The sequence below is a fragment of the Thunnus thynnus genome, chromosome 17 (genome assembly GCF_963924715.1).
Source record: "Thunnus thynnus chromosome 17, fThuThy2.1, whole genome shotgun sequence".
Lineage (NCBI taxonomy): Eukaryota > Metazoa > Chordata > Actinopteri > Scombriformes > Scombridae > Thunnus > Thunnus thynnus.
The window spans coordinates 24,124,803-24,149,978 of NC_089533.1; the positions used below are offsets into that span (position 1 = coordinate 24,124,803).

The window sequence follows — 25,176 nt, forward strand, 5'->3', positions numbered from 1 at the left end:
AAGAGAAGCACAGACTGAGTATAAAAGCGTCAAACGAGAGGATTGACTGAAATAGGGATGAAAGAGAGATATGAAGGAGCGTGGAGAGTGAAATATTTGGAGGGGTCTGAGCCACAGTAGGTCTGTGATTGAAACCATCTCCTCTGTGTGTGTGTGTGCACACAGTTGGTCAAGGGGCTTGGTCAGAGTCCGTGCCTGAGGAGCTTTACCAAACATGGTCACGTAACAGAGACTCAATGAAAATTTCCTCTGCTACTACAGCACACATTCATAGTGCAGAATTACCACTCAACTTCACTCATGCACAGGATTAATATCATCACCTGCTTGTCGTGTACACAGAAAAACACACCTGCACATGACATAAACATTCTGTCTGTCGTCACCCGGTTTAACATAATTACTATCACGTTACAAGCACACAAAGAAGCATGTGCAGCATACCTCAGCGTTTGTGCTGTTTAATCTGCAAGAGAGCACCAGCCTCTCATGGGTGTTTACCCTCTGTCAGCTATGTTTGTGAGACATTTTAACTTAATGAATTCATGTCTATAAATGTCAAGTCATCTCTTTCCTACTTAACAACTTCCAATATATGTGTTTTGTTTCTTGTAAGCACAAGCCAGCCACCACAGTATATTGAGCCAGTTATGTTCAAATAAATAGATTATAGGGATATGCCTATTTCAGGAGGAATTCATGCTGAAGACCTTTCCCAGACTTGGGGAAACAAAAACATATCAAAAATCAACATTCCAGGCTTTAGAGAGGCTGTAAACGAAGCCAATTTTACAAGGTGCTTAAACCCTTGGCTGGCGTTGATCGAAATGACTTTTAAACCAGCTTGTTAACAGGCAGCACCTGACTGTCACCACCTACCTCACCCAAAGATGTCATGAGCCTGTCCCAGCCTGTGAGTAAGGGCCAAGATTAAGATGTGTGAAAACAACTGAAACCAAGGATGGTTCCCATTTTGTCCTACATCACCACTTCACAGGTACCTGTGGCACAAAGCAGAGACCACATCTTCAGATAGTTCTAACTAGAAAAGGCTGAATTTTCTGAATGTGTGTGTGCTGCTGAAATTTTGCAGTTGACACATTTTTAACTGTTGAAATACTTGAACAGTTGAAGTGGCAGGTGAAATATAAATACCAAAATACGTTCAATTCGTAAATACAAGTGGAAGTACTGAAAAAATGGAAGTTTCAGCTGAAGAGTAAGCACTGAATGAAGTCGAAGTGTCATTTTAAGTGAATTAATAGAGTGAAGTTGATGCTTCAGTTGTTGAAAGGAGCTGAAGTGTCAGCTGAGGTTCAAACACAGAAAGAAGTTGAAATGTCAACAGAAGTGTCACTGATCAATTGACCTAGAAGTTTCATTTGAAGTGGAAGTCCTGAAAGAAATTAGAGCCAATTCATGTGTTACAACTGGAAGAAAATATCAGTTGAAGTAACAGCTGACATGTAAGCAGTGAAAGTAATTGAAGTCAATTGTGTATGAACTGTGTCTTGAAGTTTAAATATTGAAAGCAGTTGCAGTGTCAGTTAATGCATAATTGGTAAACCTAGTTGTGTTACAGTTGTGGAAGAAGCTGAATATCTGAAAGTTTAAGAATAAAATCAGTTCAAGTGTCAGTGAAAATGATGAAAGTACTTTGTAGTTAGAGTAAGATAATGAGGTTTGAAGAATAAGTAAATTTGGAATGACGTTTCTATGAAAGTATGTTGACATAGTTGAAGGGCAAAAGTGAAGTGGAAGTCTAGAGAGAAATTAGTGCCAGTTCAAGTGCATAAACTGAAAGAAGATATCAGCCGAAGTGTAAGCAGTGAAAGCAGTGGAAGTTGTGGGAGTTGAAGTAGTATTTAAGTGAGTTAAAATGTCAGGTGAAGCCAAGAGACAAAAGCAGTTGAAGTGAATGGTAAAAGTAGTTGAAATTTCCTTTGTGGAAGATCTGAAAGAAGTTTAACTCAGTTTAAGAATAAAATCAGCTGTGTCATGCTGACACGTAATACGTGAAAGCAGTTGAAGTGTCAGTGAATAATATATTCATAGGTCAAATATTTAAAGTGTAAGCTAATGAAGTTTGAAGAGGAAACTTCATTTAAACATTTGTGTGTTTAAGTGGTTGAAGAAAAGAAAGTGTCCAGAAGAATAAGAAAAAGAAAAGTAATAACGATATAATTACAATAACATGAGCGTGCGTGGCTGAAGGCGAGCACACTTACTAGTGATTGAATATGTTTGTGTGGACGCTTGTGGTTTTATTGACCAAATCCAGGTTTGTTTGAAGCGTCCTGTCCTACTGTAACGACAGGTTGGAATTATAATGCCATGAACTCAGCCTTCAGAACTCTCTCTCTGTGTTACGTAGGATCTTGAGGCCTTCTACCATAAATAGCCAGACGAAGTGGAGTGAGGAGAGGGGTCGGTGGGTGGGTTGGAGGGAGGGAGAAACAGCTTACTGTGGAAATGCCCTTCTGAGTTTCTGAAACTGTATTAATCTCCCCCTCTATCTCCTCCTCTCCCTCCCTGTCTGTGTTTTTGCATCGTTCTCCCTAAACAGTTTTCATCCTTGAAACTCTCGTCTGCATTATGTCACGTTTCATGACTCAAAACTTCAACCTGAATCAACCTTTGCTGATGTATGTCTTCACTGTGAAATACTTTTTCTGTGTGTATGTTTCCGTCCCAGTGGAAATTAGAAATTGTAAATCAAGAGTGAAACAGTTAAACTGCTCTTGCCATCCAAACTTAGTCATTGAAAAACACAGTCTCATAAAACACCTACAGCCATTTAAAGTAAGAATACTGTTAATACAAAGCACATTATCACAGAATTTCTCCCTCTAGTTGATAAAACGGTGACACATTTATTGTCTTTCCCTTAAATGAGGCCTCTTTACTCATCAGCTACCATCCACATGACACTTTGCAACGCAGTAAATGCACCCAGAAGTAGCCGATTAGCCAAAGTGACAAATGAACAAATGAGCCAACGTAAACAGCAAAGCCCACCTCGCAGTGAATATCAGACTGTAGTCTGTTATTTTTAGTGTGAGGGATTCCTCCTTCACAAGACATTACATCTTTATCCCTCTCCCAGCCGACTTAGGCCCTTCCCTTCTCCCATCATGCCCAAATAAAGTGTCCAAATTCCATGAGTGTGCTTCTTCTTCTCTCTGTGAAATGTTTATAAGACCCTCGCTTAGTGTGTGTGTGTGTGTATGTGTATATGTGTGTGTGTGAGAGAGAAAGAGCATGCATAAATGAGTCTCTAAGTCTCTATGCTTTCGTATGCAGATTTCTATATTCCAGCAGGCTGTTTATGGTAACCTAATGTGCTTTGATAACCTTGATTCATCTTAGAAAAATTACAAATGACAAAAATAAAACTTAGACTAAATTTTAATCGTATGAGGTAGAAGATTAACCAGTTAATGAGGTCCATTATGGTGTTTCTGTATTCTTCTCTGTTGGATTTTACTAGCTGGTTATTGGAGCACTGAGCTCATCAAGGCTGTAGCCAGGGTATTATAAAATACTGAGGTCATGCATCCAGATTTGACCTGTGCAGTGTGCATGTGAAATGCTAAATATTTTACTTTACTTTTCTTAATCTTAATTTTACTTTCTGTAAATCATATCATAGCCTTCTACACACTGCCAGGATGTAATTCTGGTGGAGAAATAATAAATCCCTTTATTATATTGTATTATTATATTTTTATTTAATATTTTCTGGCAAAAAAACAGCCAAATATGAAAATATTTAGTGTAAAAATGTCAGAATCAGCCTTCAAATCCACCATGTGTGATTACAGAATTTACACTACTTCTCAGGTTGTTAAAATCCCCAGAAACATTACAGAAGAGGGGACTTCAGTGTCTTCAAAAGTAGCCATGACCATGGCGCTCATCAGGCTGTCTGCAGTGTTACCTCTCTCTATAGGCACCTGCTGTAAAACACAATGTTAAGATATCATATCTCAGGTGTATTAGTGAATAAACATCTTGCGATGACACCCGCTACTCTCCCTTAATCAGATTTGTCCATCATGCCACATCTCTATCTGTGTTTGTTGCTGTGGGATCAGTATAAATCAGTTGCTGGACTCAACTGAAGTTAAACTAATTTTCCATATTTCCAACAGAAAAGGTCATGTGATGTGTGTTTTTATTCCTCAGTCACCTGGCACTTTTCTTTTCCAAGAAATATCACAGCTGCAGTGTTACATTGTGAACATAACTGTAGTGTTGTGGTCAGTGCAAGTCTGTCATGCAGACCATTGCTTTGCAGTAATTATTTTCAGCTGTGTGTGTGTTTGTGTGTAATTCCTCCACCGACTGATTGAAGCCCTTTGCATTGTTACTGGGTAACAGTGTATGTCCAGTAATCTTGCGTCTGCACTCTTTCATTGTCCATCACCACCACCGCAGCCACATATCCCCTTTACTGTAACTCGGTCTGTCCCTCTTTCTTTCATCCTTCCATCTCTGGCCTTTTCCAGAATGTTCCTCTCCAGCTACATCCGCCATGCCAACCATGCGTCTGGTAGTGACACACACACAAACACACACAAAAGAGAGAGGAGAGGGTGAATCATGCTGTTTAGGGAGAAGTTGAGCCACCTCCTCCATCCCCCCTCTGACTCTTTCCACTACTGAGACCCCCTGAATCTGCCGCATTCTTGTCCTTGTCATCCGCCTGCCTGCCTATGGCCGAGAGAGAGAGGAGTAACACACTGGAGTAAAATAGAAAACCACCTCATTGTTCCCAGAGTGACGTCAGAAGCCCAACAGTAGCTTCCACGCACAGTCAAACACATGTCAAATATGCTGCAATCAATCCCACAGCAGTTTATGGGTATACAGTACATGCACTGTATATTCTGGTTTCAACAACTGGAGAGAAAAGAATTCAAGGTGGCCAATGCCACTCTTCTTAACGTAAGAGTATTTTAAACTGATTTTTCAGGATTCTCCCCTAAGAAAAGGTTGTTACTTTAAAAGAAAGAAATGACTTTTACTTTTTAAAAAAAAAATGCTTATTCACTTTGTGGCCCTGCATTAGACGAGAACATTGATACCACTTTCATATCTGTGTGTTAAATTTAAGGCTACAGCTAGAAGTCAGTTAGCTTAGCACAAAGACTGGAAACATTTCAAAACAGCTTGCCAAGAGTTAGACGAGAATAATGATGCCACTCTCATGTTTGTACTGTAGATATGAAGCTACTGCCAGCAACCAGTTAGCTTAGCTTAGAACAAAGACTGGAAACAAGGAAACAGCTAGCCTGTTTCTGTCCAGGTAAGAACATCTGCCTGCCAACACTCACTAATCAACACCTTATGTCTTGTTCAGCCATACAAATACTTAAATGTGAAAAAGACAATTTATCATCTTATGGGGGGTTATGTGGCAGACTATTTCTTGGTTGGAAAGAGTTAGCGTATTTCCAAAAATGTCCAACTATTCTTTTAATTGTGAATTTTGATAAGAAATTATAATTCTGGAGACAACTTTATTCACCATGTGAAACCAAATTATACCATATTTTAAGGGATAAAAGTGAAAAAATGTAAAATGAATTATAACATTTTGCATACTGAAAGATACTAAGTGATCATCTGTAGCACTTTTACAATTAAAGAATGAATGTGGTCAAAATGTGTTTCAGATCATTGTCACCAAGATGCTGATGGTAGTTTTTCAGTTAGTTGGTTAGTGTTAATGTCTTTGTGGTTAATGGTGTGAAGAGAGATTTGTGAAGAAGAAAATCCAGAAACCAGTATAACAGCATCCATTGAAAGTGAAATAGTGGATTTTATCAACACTCCTCCAGCATCCCTGTGTTGTAATGCAGGTAAAGCAAAACCTGTCCAGGACCTGCAAGGTTCTCAAAGTGTGAAACATGTAAAATAACACAGAGAACAAGTGAAGGTTAGTGTACAGGCATGTAGGTTATGAGTGTCTTGAATAATTCAAATCAAACCCCAAATAGCTCACATGTTTACAACTAAAACCTAAATAGAGTAAAACCTAAATCCATCTAACACTGGGACTGAAAGTTCATTTTTGACCTTGGAAACAGTTTTGAGACTTTTCATTCATGTTGGCTTAAAAATTGAGATTGAAATGATCATTTGATACCACTGAATGAGAACAGAACAGATACTACATTGATCTTGTGAGATTGTATCATCAGCTGCTGTTTACAAGGTCAAGTATGAATATCAACATAGATGAGAAGTCCTTGAAGCGCTCAGAAGAGTGGAAGTTTGAATATCTAACATTCCATGACAACAGATCTTGGGATACAATTGAAAACTCCACAAAAGCTACTACATGGACCTTGTCGTGAGATTATTTTGTCAACAATCTTAATTTCATAACTCAACTTGACCTATCTTTCAGACATTATAGTGACCCTCTACTAGCATGCAAAAGGTGTCCATAAGCAGGTTTAGATAAAACTGAAATGTAAAAATCATTGCACCATTGAGAATGCAGTGAAAATGAATTATAGGACATTTCAGACATGTAAAGTTCAATAACCACCTAATGTATCCTACCTTTTAGGAGAACATCACACATCTAAATGTCCTGGATGGCATGAAATATGGAGGGTGATATCAGTCTGTCTGTTGGTCCAGACTGAAATATCTCAATAACGATTGATTGCCATGAAATTTTATACAGACATTCATGGTCCCAAGACGATATATTGTGTATATCCTAATGACTTTTGTGATCCTCTGACTTTTTCCTTAGCGTCACCATAAAGTTCACATTCTTGTTGTGAAAAATTGAATGGATTACCTTGACATTTACTACAGATATTCAAGGTCCCTGGAGGACAAATTCATATGACATCAGTGACTCTCTCACTTTTCATTTAGTGTCATCATCAAGCCCAAAACTTTGGTTTATGACCAAATACCTGCAAAACTAATTAACCTGAGCTGCACTTTGTCTAATTAGCAAATGTTAGCAAGCTCATGATCTTAAGTAAGATGTTGAACCAGGGAAATATTACCTGCAAAACATCAATGTTTTAGCATTGTGAGCATTCTGCCAGGCATATTATTATTGATGGTTATTACAGAATTAGACCTGTATCATTATCAACATCATGTAAGCACTAGTGATATTCAGTCCTTTAATAATCTAATATTTTTTCATTTTTAAAATACCTTTCTTCTCTAGTAGGATATCATTATATTATCTCTATGTGGATTAACATACAGTATACTTGTATAGGTTTACTGAAATATTTGATGATTCATCACAGTTAAATCAGATAGGGGGAAATGTTTGGTATTGATCCTGACATGCATTTTAAGGCTATGACTGATAACTGAATATGACAATGACATAACTTTAGCAAAGTGCATCTGAACACGAGTAAAAAGCATCCCTAACTTGCCCGAAGGTGGAAAAAGTGACACTGATTAAATCTAATACCCGAGCGGTGACATCACTCCCCCCGATCAGAGGAGGCTGCGTCCGGATTGGACGGCGGCCGCAGCCAATCAGAGAGCACACACATGGGAAGAGTTTAAAAAAGATTCAGAAAAGTGTCGGAAAGTTGCCCAAACGCCTCACCAGCAGGTCCGAGCACGACTACGAAGAATAAAAGGAGATACCCACGGATTTGTTCGGGACTTTTTCTGTGTGCTTCCCCTGCCCCGGACAGAGAGCTGAAACCTGCTGCTCCATTTTTAAAGCTCCCTCTGCTCTCACTGTAAATAGACAAAAACAACAGAATGTCAACACATTTCAGGAGCGGCCCGGCCTTCGGACTGTCTGCAGAGGTCAAGAGTAAGGTAGGTTTACCTTTTTCACATTATTATGAAGTTTGTTTAGAATATAGGCACGTTGTAGGTGGAGCAAGTGGGGTCAGGGGTCCACTAAGGGTCGATGAGGGGGGCCCCAGCATGACGAAGGATACTGTAATCCCTCTGGTAATCCCACTGTGACTGAATATTTTTATTATTTCATTATTCCTTCAAACAGAATCCTATAAAGTGGGTTTTGGGTCAAATGGTTGATAGATATTTGGGCCCTTGGTATGGAGAAAATATGGGATGTTGGTGGATGAAACCTTGGTAAAGAACATGTTGGCCTTTGCTGCATCATAGATAAGAAAGAACACAAAAATGTACCCGAAAATGTGATAAGTCTTATCTTACAGCAGATGTCTTTATGTGCACCTTAATTGGATCCAGTTTTGATTCCAGGTTGTGTGCTTGGGAAACAGCTCTGGTGACACACTCCTGCCTTTTGATAATAGATCACACAGTGAGGGAGGTGATTGTTTTGGAGCTGAAAGTAGGTCTTAGTGGCCAAATAATTTGAGTGATTATGGAGGGGTCAGGGCATTATTAGTCTGTGAGAGTGCAACACAATGGTGAGGAAGTTTGAATTGTACTGCATATGCTCCATTATTCTTCTGTTATCGCTTCATCGATCTATTCGGCATTAAGAAACCAGACTGAAAGATGTGTATCACAAACAGTAAAGTGACGGCTTGTTGTAAAAAATGAATCGAATGAGTCAATATGTATATGAAGATTATTTTAATATTTAAGTAAAGCTTGATTTGCAAAACTAAAAGGACATGACAAAGATTATTATGAATCAAAAGGTAGTTTGTGAGTTTTTAGTGAAAAAGGGCAACATGGGGTCAGTGGTGGACTTACATTAAGTACCACAATGTATAAATACTCCATTACAAGTAATAGGCCTGCATTCAAAATCCTACTTCAATAAAAATAAGTCTTTTTAAGTAAAAAGGAGTATTACTAGCAAAATATACTTAAAATATCAATGTTAAAGTACTCAATACATCAGAGTTGGCACCTGTCAGTGTTACATTATTGTATATTATAATATTGTATGATTATTATTGATGCATTAAACATATAAGATGTATTAATATGATGTCAGGAGTCTCGTTGGAGCTAATCTTAACTATTTCATACACTGTTGGTATTTTAATCTATAAAATGTATCAAGATTTCATTAGATGATGATACATTTGTGTGTAAAATATTCATCTGTAAAGTAATTTAAAGGAGTAAAAAGTACAATATTTCCCTATGAAACATAGCAAAGTAGTAGTAATAAGTAGCATATAATAGAAAGAGTCAAATTAAGTAGAAATACAGTACCAGTCAAACGTTTGGACACACCTTCCCATCCCCTTGAATGAGAAAGTGTGCCCAAACTTTTGACTGGTACTGTACCGCAAATTTGGACTAAAGTACAGTTACATTCCACTACTGAATGGCAGTCTGTATGTTGGGATGACTCAGAGCTGCTGACAGTCTGTGTTCAGAATGAGAAAGGTCAGCCTGTGACTATTCCAACACCCAGATCATCGTCATCATTGTCCTGGAGGGAAGTCGCCTCCTCCCTGAATAGTGCCATCTCTCATCAGTGCTTTAATCTCACACAGAGGTGCACTGCATTGCTGTTATTCATCATCAGCAGGGTCACAGTCAGCAATGGCGGTTTGAGATTTTGGCACTATAGTCTGGCAGTTGCTTCGCTGTCATCTCTCTATTTTGGTTAGTGGATTATGTTCACAAAGTCAGACAATGTAAGCTGGGAAGGGGGGCGGGGGGGAGTCAAAGTTTCCAGGTAACAAACAGCTGAGTAGGAGGTGTTCATGGGTCATGCAGGGATGGTGAGTTCCAGCAGCATGACATCAGGGAGGAGCAGAGATGCAGCAGAGAGACTGACAGGTACATCAGCATAATCTAATGGCCTTTTAAGGAATGACCGGGCTCTGACTTGGAACTTGAGAAAGTGTCCTTATTCTAAACAGTTTACATCGGAGTCAGGAACGACAAAACACTGTCCTGAAAGAAACCAGTTGGACAGGAGTGCGTCTGATAGATGGCAGAGACAAAGCCGTGCCAGCAGCTCACACAGGGGATCTATTTTACACTGCAGGAGAAAAAAAATCATGTCACTGAAGCTTTTTCTATTTAATGTTTGTTTATCTATCAAAAACGTTTTTTTCATTTAACAAAAAAAGGCAAACATTTCTAAACATGAGCAGCTGTACAAGAACGTTGTCTAAATAAAACACAGTCTAACATTTCATAAATTGTAATTTGAATCAGGAACTGTCTGAACAGTCCCTGATTCAAGATTAAAAATTTACCAGACATCAATTTTTAATTTAACCAGACATTCAGTGCTGGCTTTCGGTAGGCTGCTTGCAGTGGTGGAAAAGTACATTTACTCAAGTACTGTACTTAAATGCAATTTTGAAGTACTTGCACTTGGCTATTTCTGTTTTATACTACATGATACATCTACACTAATATTGTTCTTTTTACTCGATTACATTTGGCCTATTTGACAGCTGTAGTTACTTGTTATTTGTCTAATCAAGATTGAACATAAACACATATGAAAAGCTTATAAAATACAACACATTGTTAAAGATTAAACCATAGATTCCCTACATGTGTGTCTTGTGACCAAAGCAGTGTCTTGTTTGGGCCCCTTGTTGCATTTCAAAGAGTTGTTAGCATTTCCATAAAAGAGTGATTTTTCCCACCAAACTTGTCAGATGATTTCATGTGAATAATTGTTGGAGGCCAAAGAGGTAAAGTTATCCAAGATCTTACAAAAATATAAATCTAAAATAATTGAAAAAAGTCCAAATTTGTGCCGTTGAACTTTCTTCTTCTTCTTTGTTCTTCTTTCCTCCCACTTTAATCATCTCACAACTCCACAGATTTATATTGTGACCCTTTGAAGGGGGTGCGACCCCCAGGTTGACAACCACTAAGCTCACCTACCAAGCATGTACTGCACATAAAGTAGTTAAAATACTGTTGTCCATCATGTACCACAGCATGATGCTACTTATACATTGATGCATCAGTCATATATAAAGTCATAGATAATCACTTATCAGTCAAGGCCCATTTTTCTGCTGAACAGGTACTTTTGTTTTTGATACTTTATGTACATTTTGCTGATAATACTTCTATATTTTAAGTGGCATTTTAAATGCAGGACTTTTGCTTGTAATGGCGTATTTTTAAGCTGATGTGCTAGTACTGAAGTACATCAATACCTAAGTAAAGATCTAGATTAGAGAAGAGTACTTCTTCCACAACTGGCTTCTTGGCACATTTCTGGCATCACCTACACCATAGTCCATCAATCAAGTGTCATTAAACAACATCACAAAAATTCTCCTATGTTGTTTCTTATATGTTTTTATGCTTTTTCTCTTCATGTGATTCATGTTTGTGAATCTAAAATGTCTTTAAAAGCTCAGAAAAAACAACCAGTTCTGCTTTCCTGAGCTCTACAATGAAAAGAACAACACAACAAAATCAAACTCTGAGCTGAAGTACCTCGACTGGAAGCAGGACCTGTCGATCTTGGCCTGCCTTTATCAGACGTGGTTTGCCTGAATAGTCAACTCACTGTAAAAGGGCAGATTCTGGAAAACCCAGAGGGAGAGAGAGAGCGAGAGAAAGAGAGAAATATGAGCCTGGCCAATGGGAGAAGCAGAGCAGGACAGTCGAGGGAGAGGGAGGAGTGTTTGGGAAAGCTGTTTCTCCCAAGTTTGGTGTGATGGACTGGAAGCTACGCTATCCCTGCTGCTTTGAAATACTTGTTTGTGTTGGCTGCTGATCCCAGACTGTGAAGACTTATCTGCAGAACATTCAGGAAAAGGGGACAAGGGGGTGTGTGTATGTGTGTGAGTGTGTGCGTGTGTGCAAGGGGGGGGAACAGCCTTAAACCCCATGCCAGAATTCAAAGTATTAGGGCGATGTGTTTGTGCCAATAAGGAAATACATGGAGAGACGCGAAGGAGGCCAGTATGTTTCTTCATGCAGGAATGTCCACAGGCCTTTTTCATTTTCTTTTTTCCTCCTGTTATTTTTATACCCCTCATCTCAAAGTATTTTTTTATTATACAGTAAGACTTTCAAAGACAGTACAGTTATGGCATGCCATCCCTTATGAGAGAGGTTATTTTAGTCATTGAAAACCTGAAATTAGGCATGAAAGAAACATTGTATTAAACTGAAGTAGAAAAACATTTCCTTGTGTGTGTGTGTGCATGTACCTTAGTAAGATTTGAGTATTGTATATACAGTATTTTAAGTGACATTCTACTACTTTTTTTTCCATCCCACAGAGAATTTCACTGTATTTTTCCCACTGAGAGTTTTAAGGGTAACACTTTACATAACACGGGTCTGTAATTTCTGAATAATTTCCTTGGAAGTTTCATAAAAAGAAAGAACTATGTCATTTGACCATAATAGAGTTCATTTTCACTTGGTACACTTCCAATGATTTCATTGCAATTAACTGCTAGTGTAATCTGTTTTTGTCAGTGCACAACAGGTCAGCTGAATATGCAAAAATGTGAAAATTGAAAGTTTTTCTGTTAATAATGAATCATAAATGAATATTTACCTTGGTTTAAATGGAGCTTTTCTTTCAAAGGAAATTCCTAATTAGTTCACAATTGCACAGTTTTTGCCAGGAAAGCTTTTGGAAATGATTGGAAATTACGTACCGGCAAAATACACATTATCATCCAAAGCTAAATTTTAATAATCTCAAATGGAATTCATATTCCGCTGGATAATATTTGACACTAGCTCAGCGAGTCGTTTGGTGCATACATTAATACTTTTTGTTCTTTCACAAGAGCTACAAGGGGATATTGTGCATCTGTTTTCTATGTGTCAGCACCACAGGATGTATTATACTGACCCTGGTTCTTTTTTTGTCCTTCTGGTGAAATTCAGTAGAAGCACCAAAGGCTTGACAGTAGAGAGTGGGAGAGTTGAAAATGAGTTCAATCGTGGGATAGTTTGAGTTAAAATTAGTCTGTAACAAAACAGATTAATTAGCAAAAGTCAGATGTTATGTTTGACCTTTGACCTCTGCTCCACCCTCAGCTTGCAGGGAAGTATGACCCCCATAAGGAGGAGGAGCTGAGGCTGTGGATTCAGGATGTGACTGGCAAGAGGATCGGGGATAACTTCATGGAGGGTCTGAAGAATGGAGTCCTGTTGTGCGAGTGAGTGGAGGTGGAGGATTTCTGTCAACACACACTGAAGCACAGAATCTTTATCATATTAATATCTGGACTATGATGAAGGTGATTGAAATTTTTGTTTAATACCAATTGTGTTTCTTTCTCCTTTATAGACTCATTAACGTTCTTCAGCCAGGTTCTGTGAGAAAGATCAACAACTCCAGTCAAAACTGGCACCAGGTAATGCACCAGCTCCATGGAAAGAACTACGCCTTATTTGTCCTGCTAGTCTCAAAGTCAGGGTCATTTTCCAGAGCATGTGGAACTTGGTTAGTCTGTCGTATTGGCATTGACAACACAGAGCTTATTTACATTCCATAAAGTTGCTGCCATATCTAATGAATCAAATGAAAGCATGGCTTCATTAGCTTTTTACAGGTCTGAACAAAGCAAACAGTGCTTTTAAGGCTTTATTGAAGATCTTTCCAAAAAATCTTTCCAAAAAATGCATAGGTCATCAGAAAAATCAGCCGCTTTTGTTAATGTTAACTGTAAAGCTTCATAATTTTGCATCAAATAATTCTTTGAATCATACAGAAGAATTATTCTACATTTGTCATTTTTATTTTTAATTTTTTACACATTTTAAAAGAAATGAGTCATACAAACTACCTTTTCCTGCTGTGATCATTGCACACTGGTGCATTGCATTTTACACAATTATTTACTTGATGGTCACTTTTACTTTTGTCAGATTCTATGTCTAACCCATCACTGACTCCTCGTCCAGTGTCTCCGAGACCATTTCAACTGTATATGTAGCAAACATGTCAACACTGCATATAAAGAAATGCAAAAATAATTGAATGTATTTAATGGCACATTAATGTATACATGCAGTATATATGATGATAAACTAATGAACAGTATACCATCAATCAGTGAACAAATAGGTTTATTAAAGGTATAACTATCATGAAATCATCAAACTAGCAAATATATCAAGATTCAACTGTATCTCTCTAAAATATGCTACTTAGTAACTAAGCTAAGTGGCTAAGCTACAAAGCTACTTAGTTATGTGACGTCAATACACCCACAACAACTCCAGTAATGTTAGTTAGCTAAAAAGTATGCTAAGGTGACTGTAACAGCAGCTGCTCTTTAATATAATTGTAAATGTGTTAACAGTATGCAAAACAGCTCAATTTAGTGAAATAAAAATATAGATACTACATCATGTATTAAATGTAAAATGGTCTTTCTGTGTAAAGTGATGTAGTAAATATACTGTCTATACCTGACAGACATAACTGATCAGCATGAAATGAAAGAAATGCATACAGGTCATCACTTACAGTGAGTTGCGTATGATACAAAAACTTTAAAGGTACATAAAAAAATAAATGGGAGGATAACAAAAAAAAAGATTTTTGAGGAATACCTGGAATAGATTTTGTTGATGTGCTAATATATTTTTGTCTCAAAAATTTTGGAAAGATATAGACTTTCTTGACTCACCTATGCATGTCAGGCTTAAATACTGTCGCTGTAAAACTGTAAAACATTAGGGAGGCAATGCACAGATAGAATACAGGTCTTTATATATCAATACCAATCAATGAATTTCTTTTAAAGTATTAGCATCCCAATTATTCTTTCAGGTGTCCACACAAAACTCTAATGACATCAGCAGATAGAAACAGCTGATTCTGTTGCATCCAATAATTCTCACATGTGAAACACGAGGAAACAAATCACGCTGTATGCAACAGGCCAAATATATGCTCCTCGCAACTGATTCCATTTTCCATTCTGTCCGCTTTCTTTCTTCTTCAGCTGGAAAACATCGGGAATTTTGTCCGCGCAATCACAGAGTACGGCCTGAAGCCGCATGACATCTTCGAGGCCAACGATCTGTTTGAGAATGTCAACCACACTCAGGTCCAGTGCACACTCATCGCTCTGGCTGGAATGGTAAGCACAACTATACAAACACATGATGTTACTGTGACATCTGTTGTAGGAAAGTTTAATGTTTGAGCTTTACTCACCACTGATTACTACTCAAACATCAGATGCAATTAATAAAAACTGGAGTAACTGTTTGGGAGATTTAAGCTACAGACACCAATCACTGCAAGCAATGGCTGTACATAAGTATATTGTGATATTTATATAGGTATTCTGCGTATATGTTGCAGTATAACATTAGTCAAGGTATCAGCCCATCTATGTGAGTGCTTTGTGTTCCATGGACTAAGACTACAATGTGGCAACAGTAGTAGAATAAATAATAAAAACAATATGGGTATGAAATACACTCTTATTACCACCATTTTCCTTTCTGTCTCTGCCATTTCTCTCTCCAAGGCCAAGTCCAAAGGTTTCCACTCCAAGTACGACTTAGGAGTGAAGTACGCTGAGAAACAGCAGCGCCGCTTTGCTCCAGAGAAGCTCAGGGAGGGACGTAACATCATAGGCCTGCAGGTCAGAACAGCACATCTAAACCTGTAATCTACTTTATGACCATGCCTGCATGAAGCATTGTGTCCAGAGGAGTTCTGCTGGTTTAAGACACCTCCCAGTAGGTTGTTGTTGTGCCCCCTGCTGGACTTATGCTGAATGAATCTCTACAGAAACATCTTTTCTCGAATCTTCTCACAGCTGCCCTGCTTTGACACATGACGGATCTAGAGACAAAGATATACATGTGTGGATGTAGGGATGATTCATGTAGAGCAGAATGATAGCAGATTAACAGGAAATTAGGCACAATAGGTGTGATCTTAAATTTGTATTAATTTGGCAAATGCTCACTCTGTTTTGCTGTGTCTCTAGATGGGCACCAACAAGCTTGCCAGCCAAAAGGGCATGACCTCTTACGGTACAAGACGCCATCTGTATGATTCCAAGATAGGCATGGACAACCCATTGGACCAGTCTACTATCAGCTTACAGATGGGTACCAACAAGGGAGCCAGCCAGGTGAGGAGAGACTTGCACTTTACATGATGTCTGTATTCATCCATTTTACACTTTGACCTGGAATAAATTTCAGACTTAAAGGTTCATCACATATTTTCACATTTTCATTTTGTATGAAAAATTGAGATTTAATTATTATAATTGTAAGGCTGTTGTTATTCTGTACTTGCATATTGTCAACAGATCCCTTAAAAAGACAAAAAACAGTAATGCATTAGTCTGTCTTTGGGCCATAAGCCCATTGGTTCTTACTGAAGATGTAACTCTTTTTCCCTGTTTCCTAAAACAATTTGGCATTGCAGTTTTTAGCAAAACTTACTAAAACAGGAGTAAATAGTAAATTTGTTGGGGACTATATTCAGTTTCAGATACATTCAGTGCTCTACCACAGTGATTCCCCACCAGGTGTACTTGTACCCCAGTGGGTAGCCTACTTCTGCATTTGCCAGGGGGTACATTTGCTCAACTAATTTGAAAAAATAGAAATTATGATTTTAAAAAACATATCCACATACTGAGGCAGCTGAAACATCTGAAAACTATGGCAACACTCAATCATATGCACTCTCAGTCACAACACATAACTGTTAATAAGAAAGCAGAGAAGATGGCTAGAAGTAATGACTAAACAGATGAAATAGTTAGCTTAAAGTAACGATAAATGGTGAAACAGCTGTAAGTAGCAGGTAAATGGTGAAATGGCTCAAACTAATGGATAACTGGTTGAACTTTCAACCATTTATATTACTTTTAGCTAACTATCAATGGTTAGCTAAAGGTAATGGATAATTATTTTAGCAAACTATAAATTGTTGAAATGTCTAGCTTCTCCAAGTGGTAGCACAAATGCCAACCTAAACATTGACAGTTCAATTATATGAAAAAAATATTGTAACAAGATCCACTTTTATATAATTCATAAATAACTACTGTGCCCATATTTATCATAATGATGGAACATGTCAGCTAGTGCAACAGTGAGGCTCATTATGTGTTCTTGTTGCTCCACAGCACAGAGCTGTATCAGGTTTTTGATACGAGTTGTTAGTTGGATCTATTTAGTCTTTTCATGGGATTTATTGACAACAACAATAATAATAATAATAATAATAATAATGATAATAATAATATATAATATGCCTTATTCTTTAATGTGAATTCTATATATATAAATATATTAGTAGTCACTGTCTGTTCAAGAAGCTTTGAAAGTATTACATTACAGAATGTTTTTTCAAGAAGCCTTCATCTTGCTTTCTTTCGGCCAGACTGGTATGACCGCTCCTGGAACTAGGAGGCACATCTTTGACAAGAAGCTGGAGCTGGAGAACTGTGACACCTCCACCATCTCTCTGCAGATGGGCACTAACAAAGTGGCCTCCCAGCAGGGCATGACCACCTACGGCCTGCCCCGCCAGGTCTATGACAACAAGTACTGCACCAACCCCACCGAGGCCTACTACAACAACGGGAGTGAGGTTGAGTTTGACGGCTACAACCAGTACTCTGACTAAGAAAACCACAGACAGCCTCACCCCCCTCCTTCCTCTTTGCTTAACTTCAGACAACCAACCGCAACTGTCTTTATGACAAGCAAAACTCCTAGACTGTTATTTAACACTGACTCTTGTCATTGCCGTCTTCATTCCCCGTCTTTTTCTAAACATATTTGTACTAAGAATTGTTTGTCTTTCCATGGGTAAAAGAAAAAAAGTGTTTACCTTACATCAAAAATTTCATGCTGTGGCCAACGTCTGTATCTCAGCAAAGATGTGTTTGCTCGAATGAATTTTATTACTGCTAAAAATACCCAAACACCCAGAAGCTGAGATTTTTGACCTTTGCTATTTATAGATTTTTTTTCTTCTTTTTATACTTGCATTGTAATTAGAGATGTGTAACTGTTTATACCCCTCGCCTCACTTCCTGACCTTTTCAATCCACTTTGAACACTGACGGAGCAGAATTTGAGAGTTCCTTGAAAGGAAACAAGTAAGCGTGTTGGTGCTATTGAACTTTGACCCAGTTTGGAGCAGTCCACGTCCACATTGGAGCTCTGCAAACTCTTAGGATGCCATTCCGAAGGATGACACAGAAGACCTGACTAACGATGCACACATTGCTTTGTTTTGTGAGCACCTGCGCTGACAAATAGTCATGTTCATGAGCCTGCCAAATTACCCATGACGCCTTTTACCAGCGCTAATTAACATGGCTTATGTGCATTGAGTAGAGGGGTAAAAGTAGAGGGGTCTTTCAGACATGGTATAAAGTTTAAAGAAGCAAATGTAGGTGTTGTGATATTGGGTGTTAAGACACCATTTGAAATTATGGTAAACTTAATCACCGGTGGTTTTTGTACTGCAAGTGAGTCCTGTTATTTCTGCTTCCATCCTTTTGTAAAAGGTCTTCTACAGTGAACTTTGGCTTTAGTGCTGTTGCTTCGTTTGCACTTTAACTGGCTTCACCTTGTATCAAAAGAGCCATGTGCAATGTGAATCATGCTACATATAGATTCCCCTTTAAAAAATCTGCATCATACTGTTGTAACCCACCGAATGTCTTGAATGTAATGTTATTGTAAGATTAGAAGTGCCACTAGCTGTTACATGATTCAACATTAAAAGGCAGAAATGTACATTTACAAAGTTATAAGCAGAAGAGGCTCGGTCCCCGGTGTTACAACATTCAGATTGGCTTTGAATTATGAAATGAGGTGCAGACTGTCAGAATTTGTTGTTGATGTGCTAAATGAGCTAACAGATTTGAGCTCTTTAACTGTTAATTGCCATTTAACAAAGACATTGGCAGCCATGATTTGTAGTAGAGTGCCATCTAGTGTTGTAAGACCTTTACAGTGGGGAGAAAAGCACACGTACATTTACTGTATTTTCAATCCATCAAAGGTCTAAACATTGCTTTTATTCAATCAAATGTGCGAATGTAGATTTTTTACAGTGCATTCACTTATCATCATTACCACTCTGTGAGATCCAGAATGGCAATAATGTTGAGTAACATTTCACCTTTAATGTGTTGGCTGTGTTTCAACATTGTTCATACTATTCATCTTTGCTAACCTCTTGATTTTTTTTCCCTATATGCCTTTCACTAAACATGACATTTGTGCAATAAAAACACTTAAAAAATACAGTTCTGATTTACTGTCATTACCTCAAAATACACAGGACGTGAAATTACACAAAAGTAGTGTAAATAGAAATTACATGATTGTGATTTTTAAAAAGAAAATAATAAAATCTAGCAGTACAAATATATAGTGGTCCAAAAACAAAAGGCAGTTCAAAAAAAATGTCAACCTACAAAAAAGTTTTCAGTGCATTAGTGAGTGACAGGGTTGAAATATAAAAAAAATGAATTATCATATCATCCATAAAACACAAAGAATACCGATAGAAGACATGGAATGTTTTACGCTGGTGGAAATATCAGATTACATTTTTTACTTAACTATGTGACAGTTTGGTCCAAAAAACAGAAAATTATGATCTAATAATAAAAAAACACTTACAGTGAGCTTATCACTGACATAAGACATGAAAACATTGAGAACTGATACAGGCAGGTTTGGACTCTGGAGTCTAAACGACATTGGCAGTGCTCTGGTCCAGCCAGAGGAACGTGTCATGCTCAGCAAGCCACACTGTAGCAAAACTAAACTTAGCACGTCACAAACTTACAGGAAAAACAATGTTCCAACCGTTTGGGAAATTTTGCTACATTGTGCTGACTGAACAGGAACCAATTCACCGGACCAATTGAAGGGGTGAAATGTGGATGAGGTTAGAGAGAAGGAGGCTCACAGGGGAAACATGACTACTGATTGGCTGCCTCACAGGCGTCGATCCAATCACTGTAAACATCCACTGCCTCGGACAGATCTGATGAAACAAAGGTTAAGGAATGTTCAAAATGCACACAGACAAGAGACACACACAATCCTCTGATTTCTTCTTTTAATAATCTAAAGTGTTTTGACATTTTTCATCCGCATGTGCACCCAGAACTGCATTATAGTAGGGCTGCAACTAATATTAACTGGAATCATCAATGTTTGGTCCATAAACTATTAGAAACAGTGAAAAATGCACATCACAATATCCTTGAGCCCAAGGTGAAATTATCAGGTGTCTTGTTTTGTCCAACCACCAGTTCAATATTCAAAAATAATTCAAATTTTCACATTTGAGACCCTGGAACTATCTAATGTCTGTTATATTTGCTTGACAAATTAATTAAATGATTCATCTATTTTCAAAATAGTTGCTTATTAATTTTAACTAATGAGTTAAAAGGGTAATTGTTGCAGCTCTAGATTAAAGTACATACAGTCACTCATTGCATACCTAAGCATGATTGTTTTTAAGGCTGTAACTAATGATTATTTTCACTGTTGATCAATCTGTGGATTATTTTCTTGATTAATTGATTAGTTGTTTGGTCTATAAAATGTCAGAAAATGTTGAAAAATGTCAATCAGTGTTTCCCAAAGCCCAATGTGACGTCCTTAAATATCTTGTTTTGTCCCCACTAACAGTCCACAATACAAAGATATTCAGTTTACTGTCATAGAAGACTAAAGAAACAAGAAAATATTCACATTTGAGAAACTGGAATCAGAGAGTTTTTAACTTTTTTTCTTAAAAAATGACACAAAACAATTAATCGATTATCAAAATAGTTGGCAATTGATTTCATAGTTGGCAACTAATCGATTGATTTACTAATTGTTGCAGCACTAATTCTTTTAGTAGTTCATGAGAAAATAGTGAAAATAATCAAAAAATGCCCCATCTTGCAATATTAAGAAATGTATTATAAAATACCTCGCTGAAAAAACAAAACAAAAAAACAAAATCACATGTTCTTCTGCTCATGCCCCAACCTAGTTTGGTAGAAATCTGTTCACAAGACTTTGAGATATCCAGGTGAACATGACCCAAGAAGAAAAAACAAAACAAAACACAATAACTGAAAGTATTTGGTCTAACATGATGGTGCCATCTGTAGTTGCTTAAAAGGATACAGGTTATAGGAGTCTGGAACTCCTCCAAGCAAACGCTGCATGATATAATTCCTGTGTTGCGGGTTCGTTCCCTGAAAAACAGTTATTTTAGTCATATTGTTCATAACGCGTTTAGTTGTATTTCTAAGGCATTGCGATGTCACACTGAGCTGAACTTACATTTTGACGTCGCAGGACTTCTCGTGGTTACAAAACGGGCATGTGAACTGGGTGTCCAGGTTACCCGTCATTTTTTTCTTGGGAGGTGGCTTTCTTTTGGACTTTCTGCGCCCCATTTGTGATGTTGTATCTCTGCAGAAATTAAACAAACAATTGAATATTAACTTTTTTTTCCCTTTTTCCATCAGCTATGAACATTTCCAGACACTTTCATGTTGACAGTTTTACAAAGAGATGCCAAAGTAACGTGCATGTGTATGTGTACTGATGAATGACTGGTATTTCACTGAGCCACTGTAGCAGTCACTTTATCTACTTTGCTGCCATATTTTCCTATTAAACAAATCATTAGATGTCTATGGTATGGTATATATAGATATTAAACAATAATAAACACATCATCCTCCATCAGTGATGGCTTGATTTAAAACACTGTTTACCTGGCTAAAAGGAAGGTAAAATCATAACATGCTCCTGTGATAACATCATACCTTTAACCTCATGGATATTAATTAACGTTAACCTCAATGTACAATGTCATATAAATCTCAATTCTGTTTTATTACAGCCTCATTTTCTGTAGTACTGCTGTCTGTAGCTGAAATTTCTTCCAAACAGCTCACCTAACGCCACACAGGATCAGAAAAAGACTCCACAAAGAGACAAAAAAGCCTCCGCTAACGTTACTCACCAGCAAGCTAACTCGCTAACAACTGCTAGTATCTCGCTCAATTCTACCTGAGGTAATAAATTATTTTAAAAATGATTTTAAACATATAATGCAACGGTGTCGTTCGTGTTTCATCTGTACTGGGTTGCAGTATTTTGCATTTCTGTTGTCTTACCAGAGGGATGTATTTAACGGAGGATGCTCTCTGAATGCAGCTGGATCCGGATGCAGCGTTTCTACGGGACCGCTTCTGATTGGTTAGTTGGGAAATTGGTCCGATTTATGATTGGTTCAAAAGTGAAGACTGACAGCCTGTGTATCCAATACAGTGTCGGATCTTGTTGAACTCCCTCCTCCAGCGAGAGACGTTAAAGCATGACTTTAAATCATTAGATAGATAGATAGATAGATAGATAGATAGATAGATAGATAGATAGATAGATAGATAGATAGATAGAAAAAGGCCCATACATAAAAAGACAGTTGCAAGATGAGTTTTAAGTTTTGTTTTTAAAAGTTGTACGCAAGGTGCACTCTCTTCTAACTGAAGACCCTTTTAAGCCATCCAATCACTAATTTCTGCTGACAGGGCTCAGATAATCAGGGACAGCAGAGATATATTTGACATACTAGTTGGTCACCAATATCATTCATTTTTGTGTCCATAAAGGATAATAGTACAACTCATGCTGGATAGCACCAAGTGGACGCTGGATGAAGCACTTGCCAAAAGATCATTCAGTCTGAATTACCACCTCTGTTATTGTGGTATTCTGTATTGGCAGGCAAGTTCCCAACCAGCACTTTGCTTCAGAAAGGTTTGATTTAATATATGAAAATCCCATTTGGGATTTGGGAATGCACTGGCAGCTGTAATTTAACCAGAAAAATCTAAATCCTCTAACGATTACCCAGCTTAGGTAGTAGAGTCTGTTGTTTGCTGCATTAAAGTGAACTGATAAATTCTCATTATCAACAGCCACATAAATTGGTGATGATTCAATGCAAGTTATTAGAGATGTTTCCACACCTGGCCCAGCCCAAACAAGATGACCCACCACATCCAAAGCTCATAATTCAGTAGGGTTGCTCAGAGGCCAACCCACTCATGGGCCCGCCATTGATCCCATATCATTTCACTAAGCTGTTCAGGCAGCAGTGTGCTGAGCAATGTCAGTTTGCTGCTGAGGATCCCACTGTTACAAGGATTCTCCCAAACAATGATGAAAAGTCACATCAACTGCAGTTAAAAGTGCAGTCAAAAAAAAGAATAAGTCTGTGTATATATGTGAGGATCCTGCTGTGTCACAGAGACACAGAAATAGATGAAAAATAGATCAAAGAGGAGAGTCAGTGTTTCACAGGGTGGTTCTATCAAAGACTTTTATGGGATACAAATTCTGAGGTTAAAGATAAAGATAAATCGGGGCTTCCTGTGACAGACATAACTGCAACATGTCTATTTTGAGTCCAGAGAAAGATCTCTGGGACATCCTTCTCTCTCTCTCTCTCTCTCTCTATCTCTCTCTCTATGCTTCATCTTATTAATGTCAGCTATCCAAAAAAGGTAATAATATAAAATGAAATAAAAGCCTAATAAAAATTGCTGATTCTACCACACCATATATGATACTACCATACAGTGTGGAAAAAACAAAGGATTCTGTAAGTTCAAAACTACTAAGGACAAGCTAGAAGAGGAAAATCAAGGTTTGAGAGGGTAAAAATAGATTTGAGGTCACTGTACTCGAGTATTTCTGTTCATTCTTATACTTTTCTTTGTTTCAAAGGGAAATTTTACAACTACATCTATCTGATATCTAGTCACAGGCTACTATGCAGAACAAGATACATGCAAACCACATAAGCTCATAAAATATATTGCACTGTTAAGACAAGTTAGCCAGCTCTGTATAGAGACTGACTGTATACCATCTGGACATGCAACATTAACATTTCATTCATAATATTTGTATTACTTTTAGCTCTTTCTGTTTTCTTTCTTATGATACATTTTTATATACCAGTATTATATTTTCCACCATAACTATCTTTTGAACTTACTTTGCACCACTTTTAAACCAATGACAATCTTCTCTATCTCTATCTTCAGACCTGCTAGCTCTTCCTATATTTCAGTCAATAAGAATAGATATAAATAAATCAAGTATAAATATAAATAAATAGGTATAAATGGACAAATAGGTATCTTATTGTCAGTGGTGGAAAGTAACCAAGTACATTTACTCATGTACTGTATTTAAGTACAAATTTGAGATACTTTACATGAGTGTTTCCATTTTACACTGTTTTATTTTTCTACTCCACTAAATTTATGTGACAGCTGTAATGAAGCCTACTAGTTGCCTTCCAGATCAAGATTCTAAATTTTTAAAAAAACATATAAGTTTATAAATTACACTGCATTGTTAAAGAATAAACAAGGGTTTCCCAGCATTTTTAGTTTGTGAGCCCTTACCAATAAGCAGTGTAGGGGCCCCTCGTCATGTTTCAGATGTCTATGAGTTGTTGAGCAGCTCCAACAAAGAGATGTTTCCCCCCTAAACTTCTCAGATGATTTCATTTAAACAGCGGTTTGAGGCCAGAACAGGTAAAGTCATCCAATATTTCACAAAGATTAGAGAATAGTAGGCAAAATCACTACAAATATGTGTAGAAGTTAAAAAAAAAATCCTACCATTGTCTTTTAACCATGTCACAACCCCTCAGATTTATCTTGTGACCCTTCAGAGTGAGCTGGGTATGATGTATGTAGGTTTAGCTACATCTTGATCAACTACAACAGCAAAATTTACACATTATTGTTATATATATATATATATAACAATATATATATATATATAAAATATGAAAATACATAATTCACAGGGGCCGTTTTCCTGCTGAAACAGTAATTTTACTTTTGATACTTTAAGTACATTTTGCTAAAAAATACTTTGGACTTTCATTGAGTAGGATTTTGGATGCAGGACTTTTACTAGTAATGGAGTGTCTTTTTACACTGGTACTTTTACTTATGGCTCTGTAGAGTACTCCTTCCACCATTGCTCATCATACAGCCACAGCGTATAACAGTGTCATACCTTAAATGTGTTACAACACATTTCATAGTGTGAGAGATACAACTTCAGCAGCAGTCATTACTCTGTGAAATGAGATGAGAAATTTACTCAAATTCACACAAAAACATGATAAGGGAATTAAATTCAATCAGAAGTCAAAAGCCAAAATAATGCATTTAATATATCATC

At 37.4% G+C, this 25,176-nt stretch overlaps 2 protein-coding genes across 3 annotated transcripts; one reads left to right on the top strand and one right to left on the bottom strand.

Moving 5' to 3' along the window:
• Window positions 1-7,580: 7,580 nt before the first annotated feature.
• Window positions 7,581-19,181, top strand: cnn1b (calponin 1, basic, smooth muscle, b). The gene is made up of 7 exons (XM_067615699.1): window positions 7,581-7,830; window positions 12,961-13,082; window positions 13,214-13,280; window positions 14,880-15,017; window positions 15,414-15,530; window positions 15,882-16,028; window positions 17,297-19,181. Exons 1-7 carry the CDS (start codon window positions 7,771-7,773, stop codon window positions 17,540-17,542), a joined length of 897 nt encoding a protein of 298 aa, XP_067471800.1. The 5' UTR covers window positions 7,581-7,770; the 3' UTR covers window positions 17,543-19,181.
• On the bottom strand, window positions 18,931-22,241 carry elof1 (elongation factor 1). Of its 2 annotated transcripts, none has more exons than XM_067615700.1 (4): window positions 22,080-22,241; window positions 21,235-21,366; window positions 21,076-21,146; window positions 18,931-19,930 (listed from the first exon to the last, which is right to left on the bottom strand). In XM_067615700.1, the coding sequence occupies exons 2-4, from the start codon at window positions 21,348-21,350 to the stop codon at window positions 19,866-19,868; spliced, it is 252 nt and encodes an 83-aa protein (XP_067471801.1). In that variant the 5' UTR covers window positions 21,351-21,366; window positions 22,080-22,241; the 3' UTR covers window positions 18,931-19,865. The 2 variants fall into 2 exon arrangements, with proteins under 2 accessions (XP_067471801.1, XP_067471802.1); XM_067615701.1 differs by lacking the exon at window positions 22,080-22,241 and adding an exon at window positions 21,926-22,028.
• Window positions 22,242-25,176: the final 2,935 nt, after the last annotated feature.

Bases quoted from the DNA above. Each gene is read 5' to 3' on its own strand.
- cnn1b (XM_067615699.1), top strand. From the start codon at position 7,771: ATGTCAACACATTTCAGGAGCGGCCCGGCCTTCGGACTGTCTGCAGAG. The intron at 15,018-15,413 runs GTAAGCACAACT...TCTCTCTCCAAG, and splicing joins TCATCGCTCTGGCTGGAATG to GCCAAGTCCAAAGGTTTCCA. The intron at 16,029-17,296 runs GTGAGGAGAGAC...TCTTTCGGCCAG, and splicing joins CCAACAAGGGAGCCAGCCAG to ACTGGTATGACCGCTCCTGG.
- elof1 (XM_067615700.1), bottom strand. From the start codon at position 21,350: ATGGGGCGCAGAAAGTCCAAAAGAAAGCCACCTCCCAAGAAAAAAATG. The intron at 21,147-21,234 runs GTAAGTTCAGCT...ACTGTTTTTCAG, and splicing joins AAGTCCTGCGACGTCAAAAT to GGAACGAACCCGCAACACAG. The intron at 19,931-21,075 runs GTATCCTTTTAA...TTGTTTCATCAG, and splicing joins GTTCCAGACTCCTATAACCT to ATCTGTCCGAGGCAGTGGAT.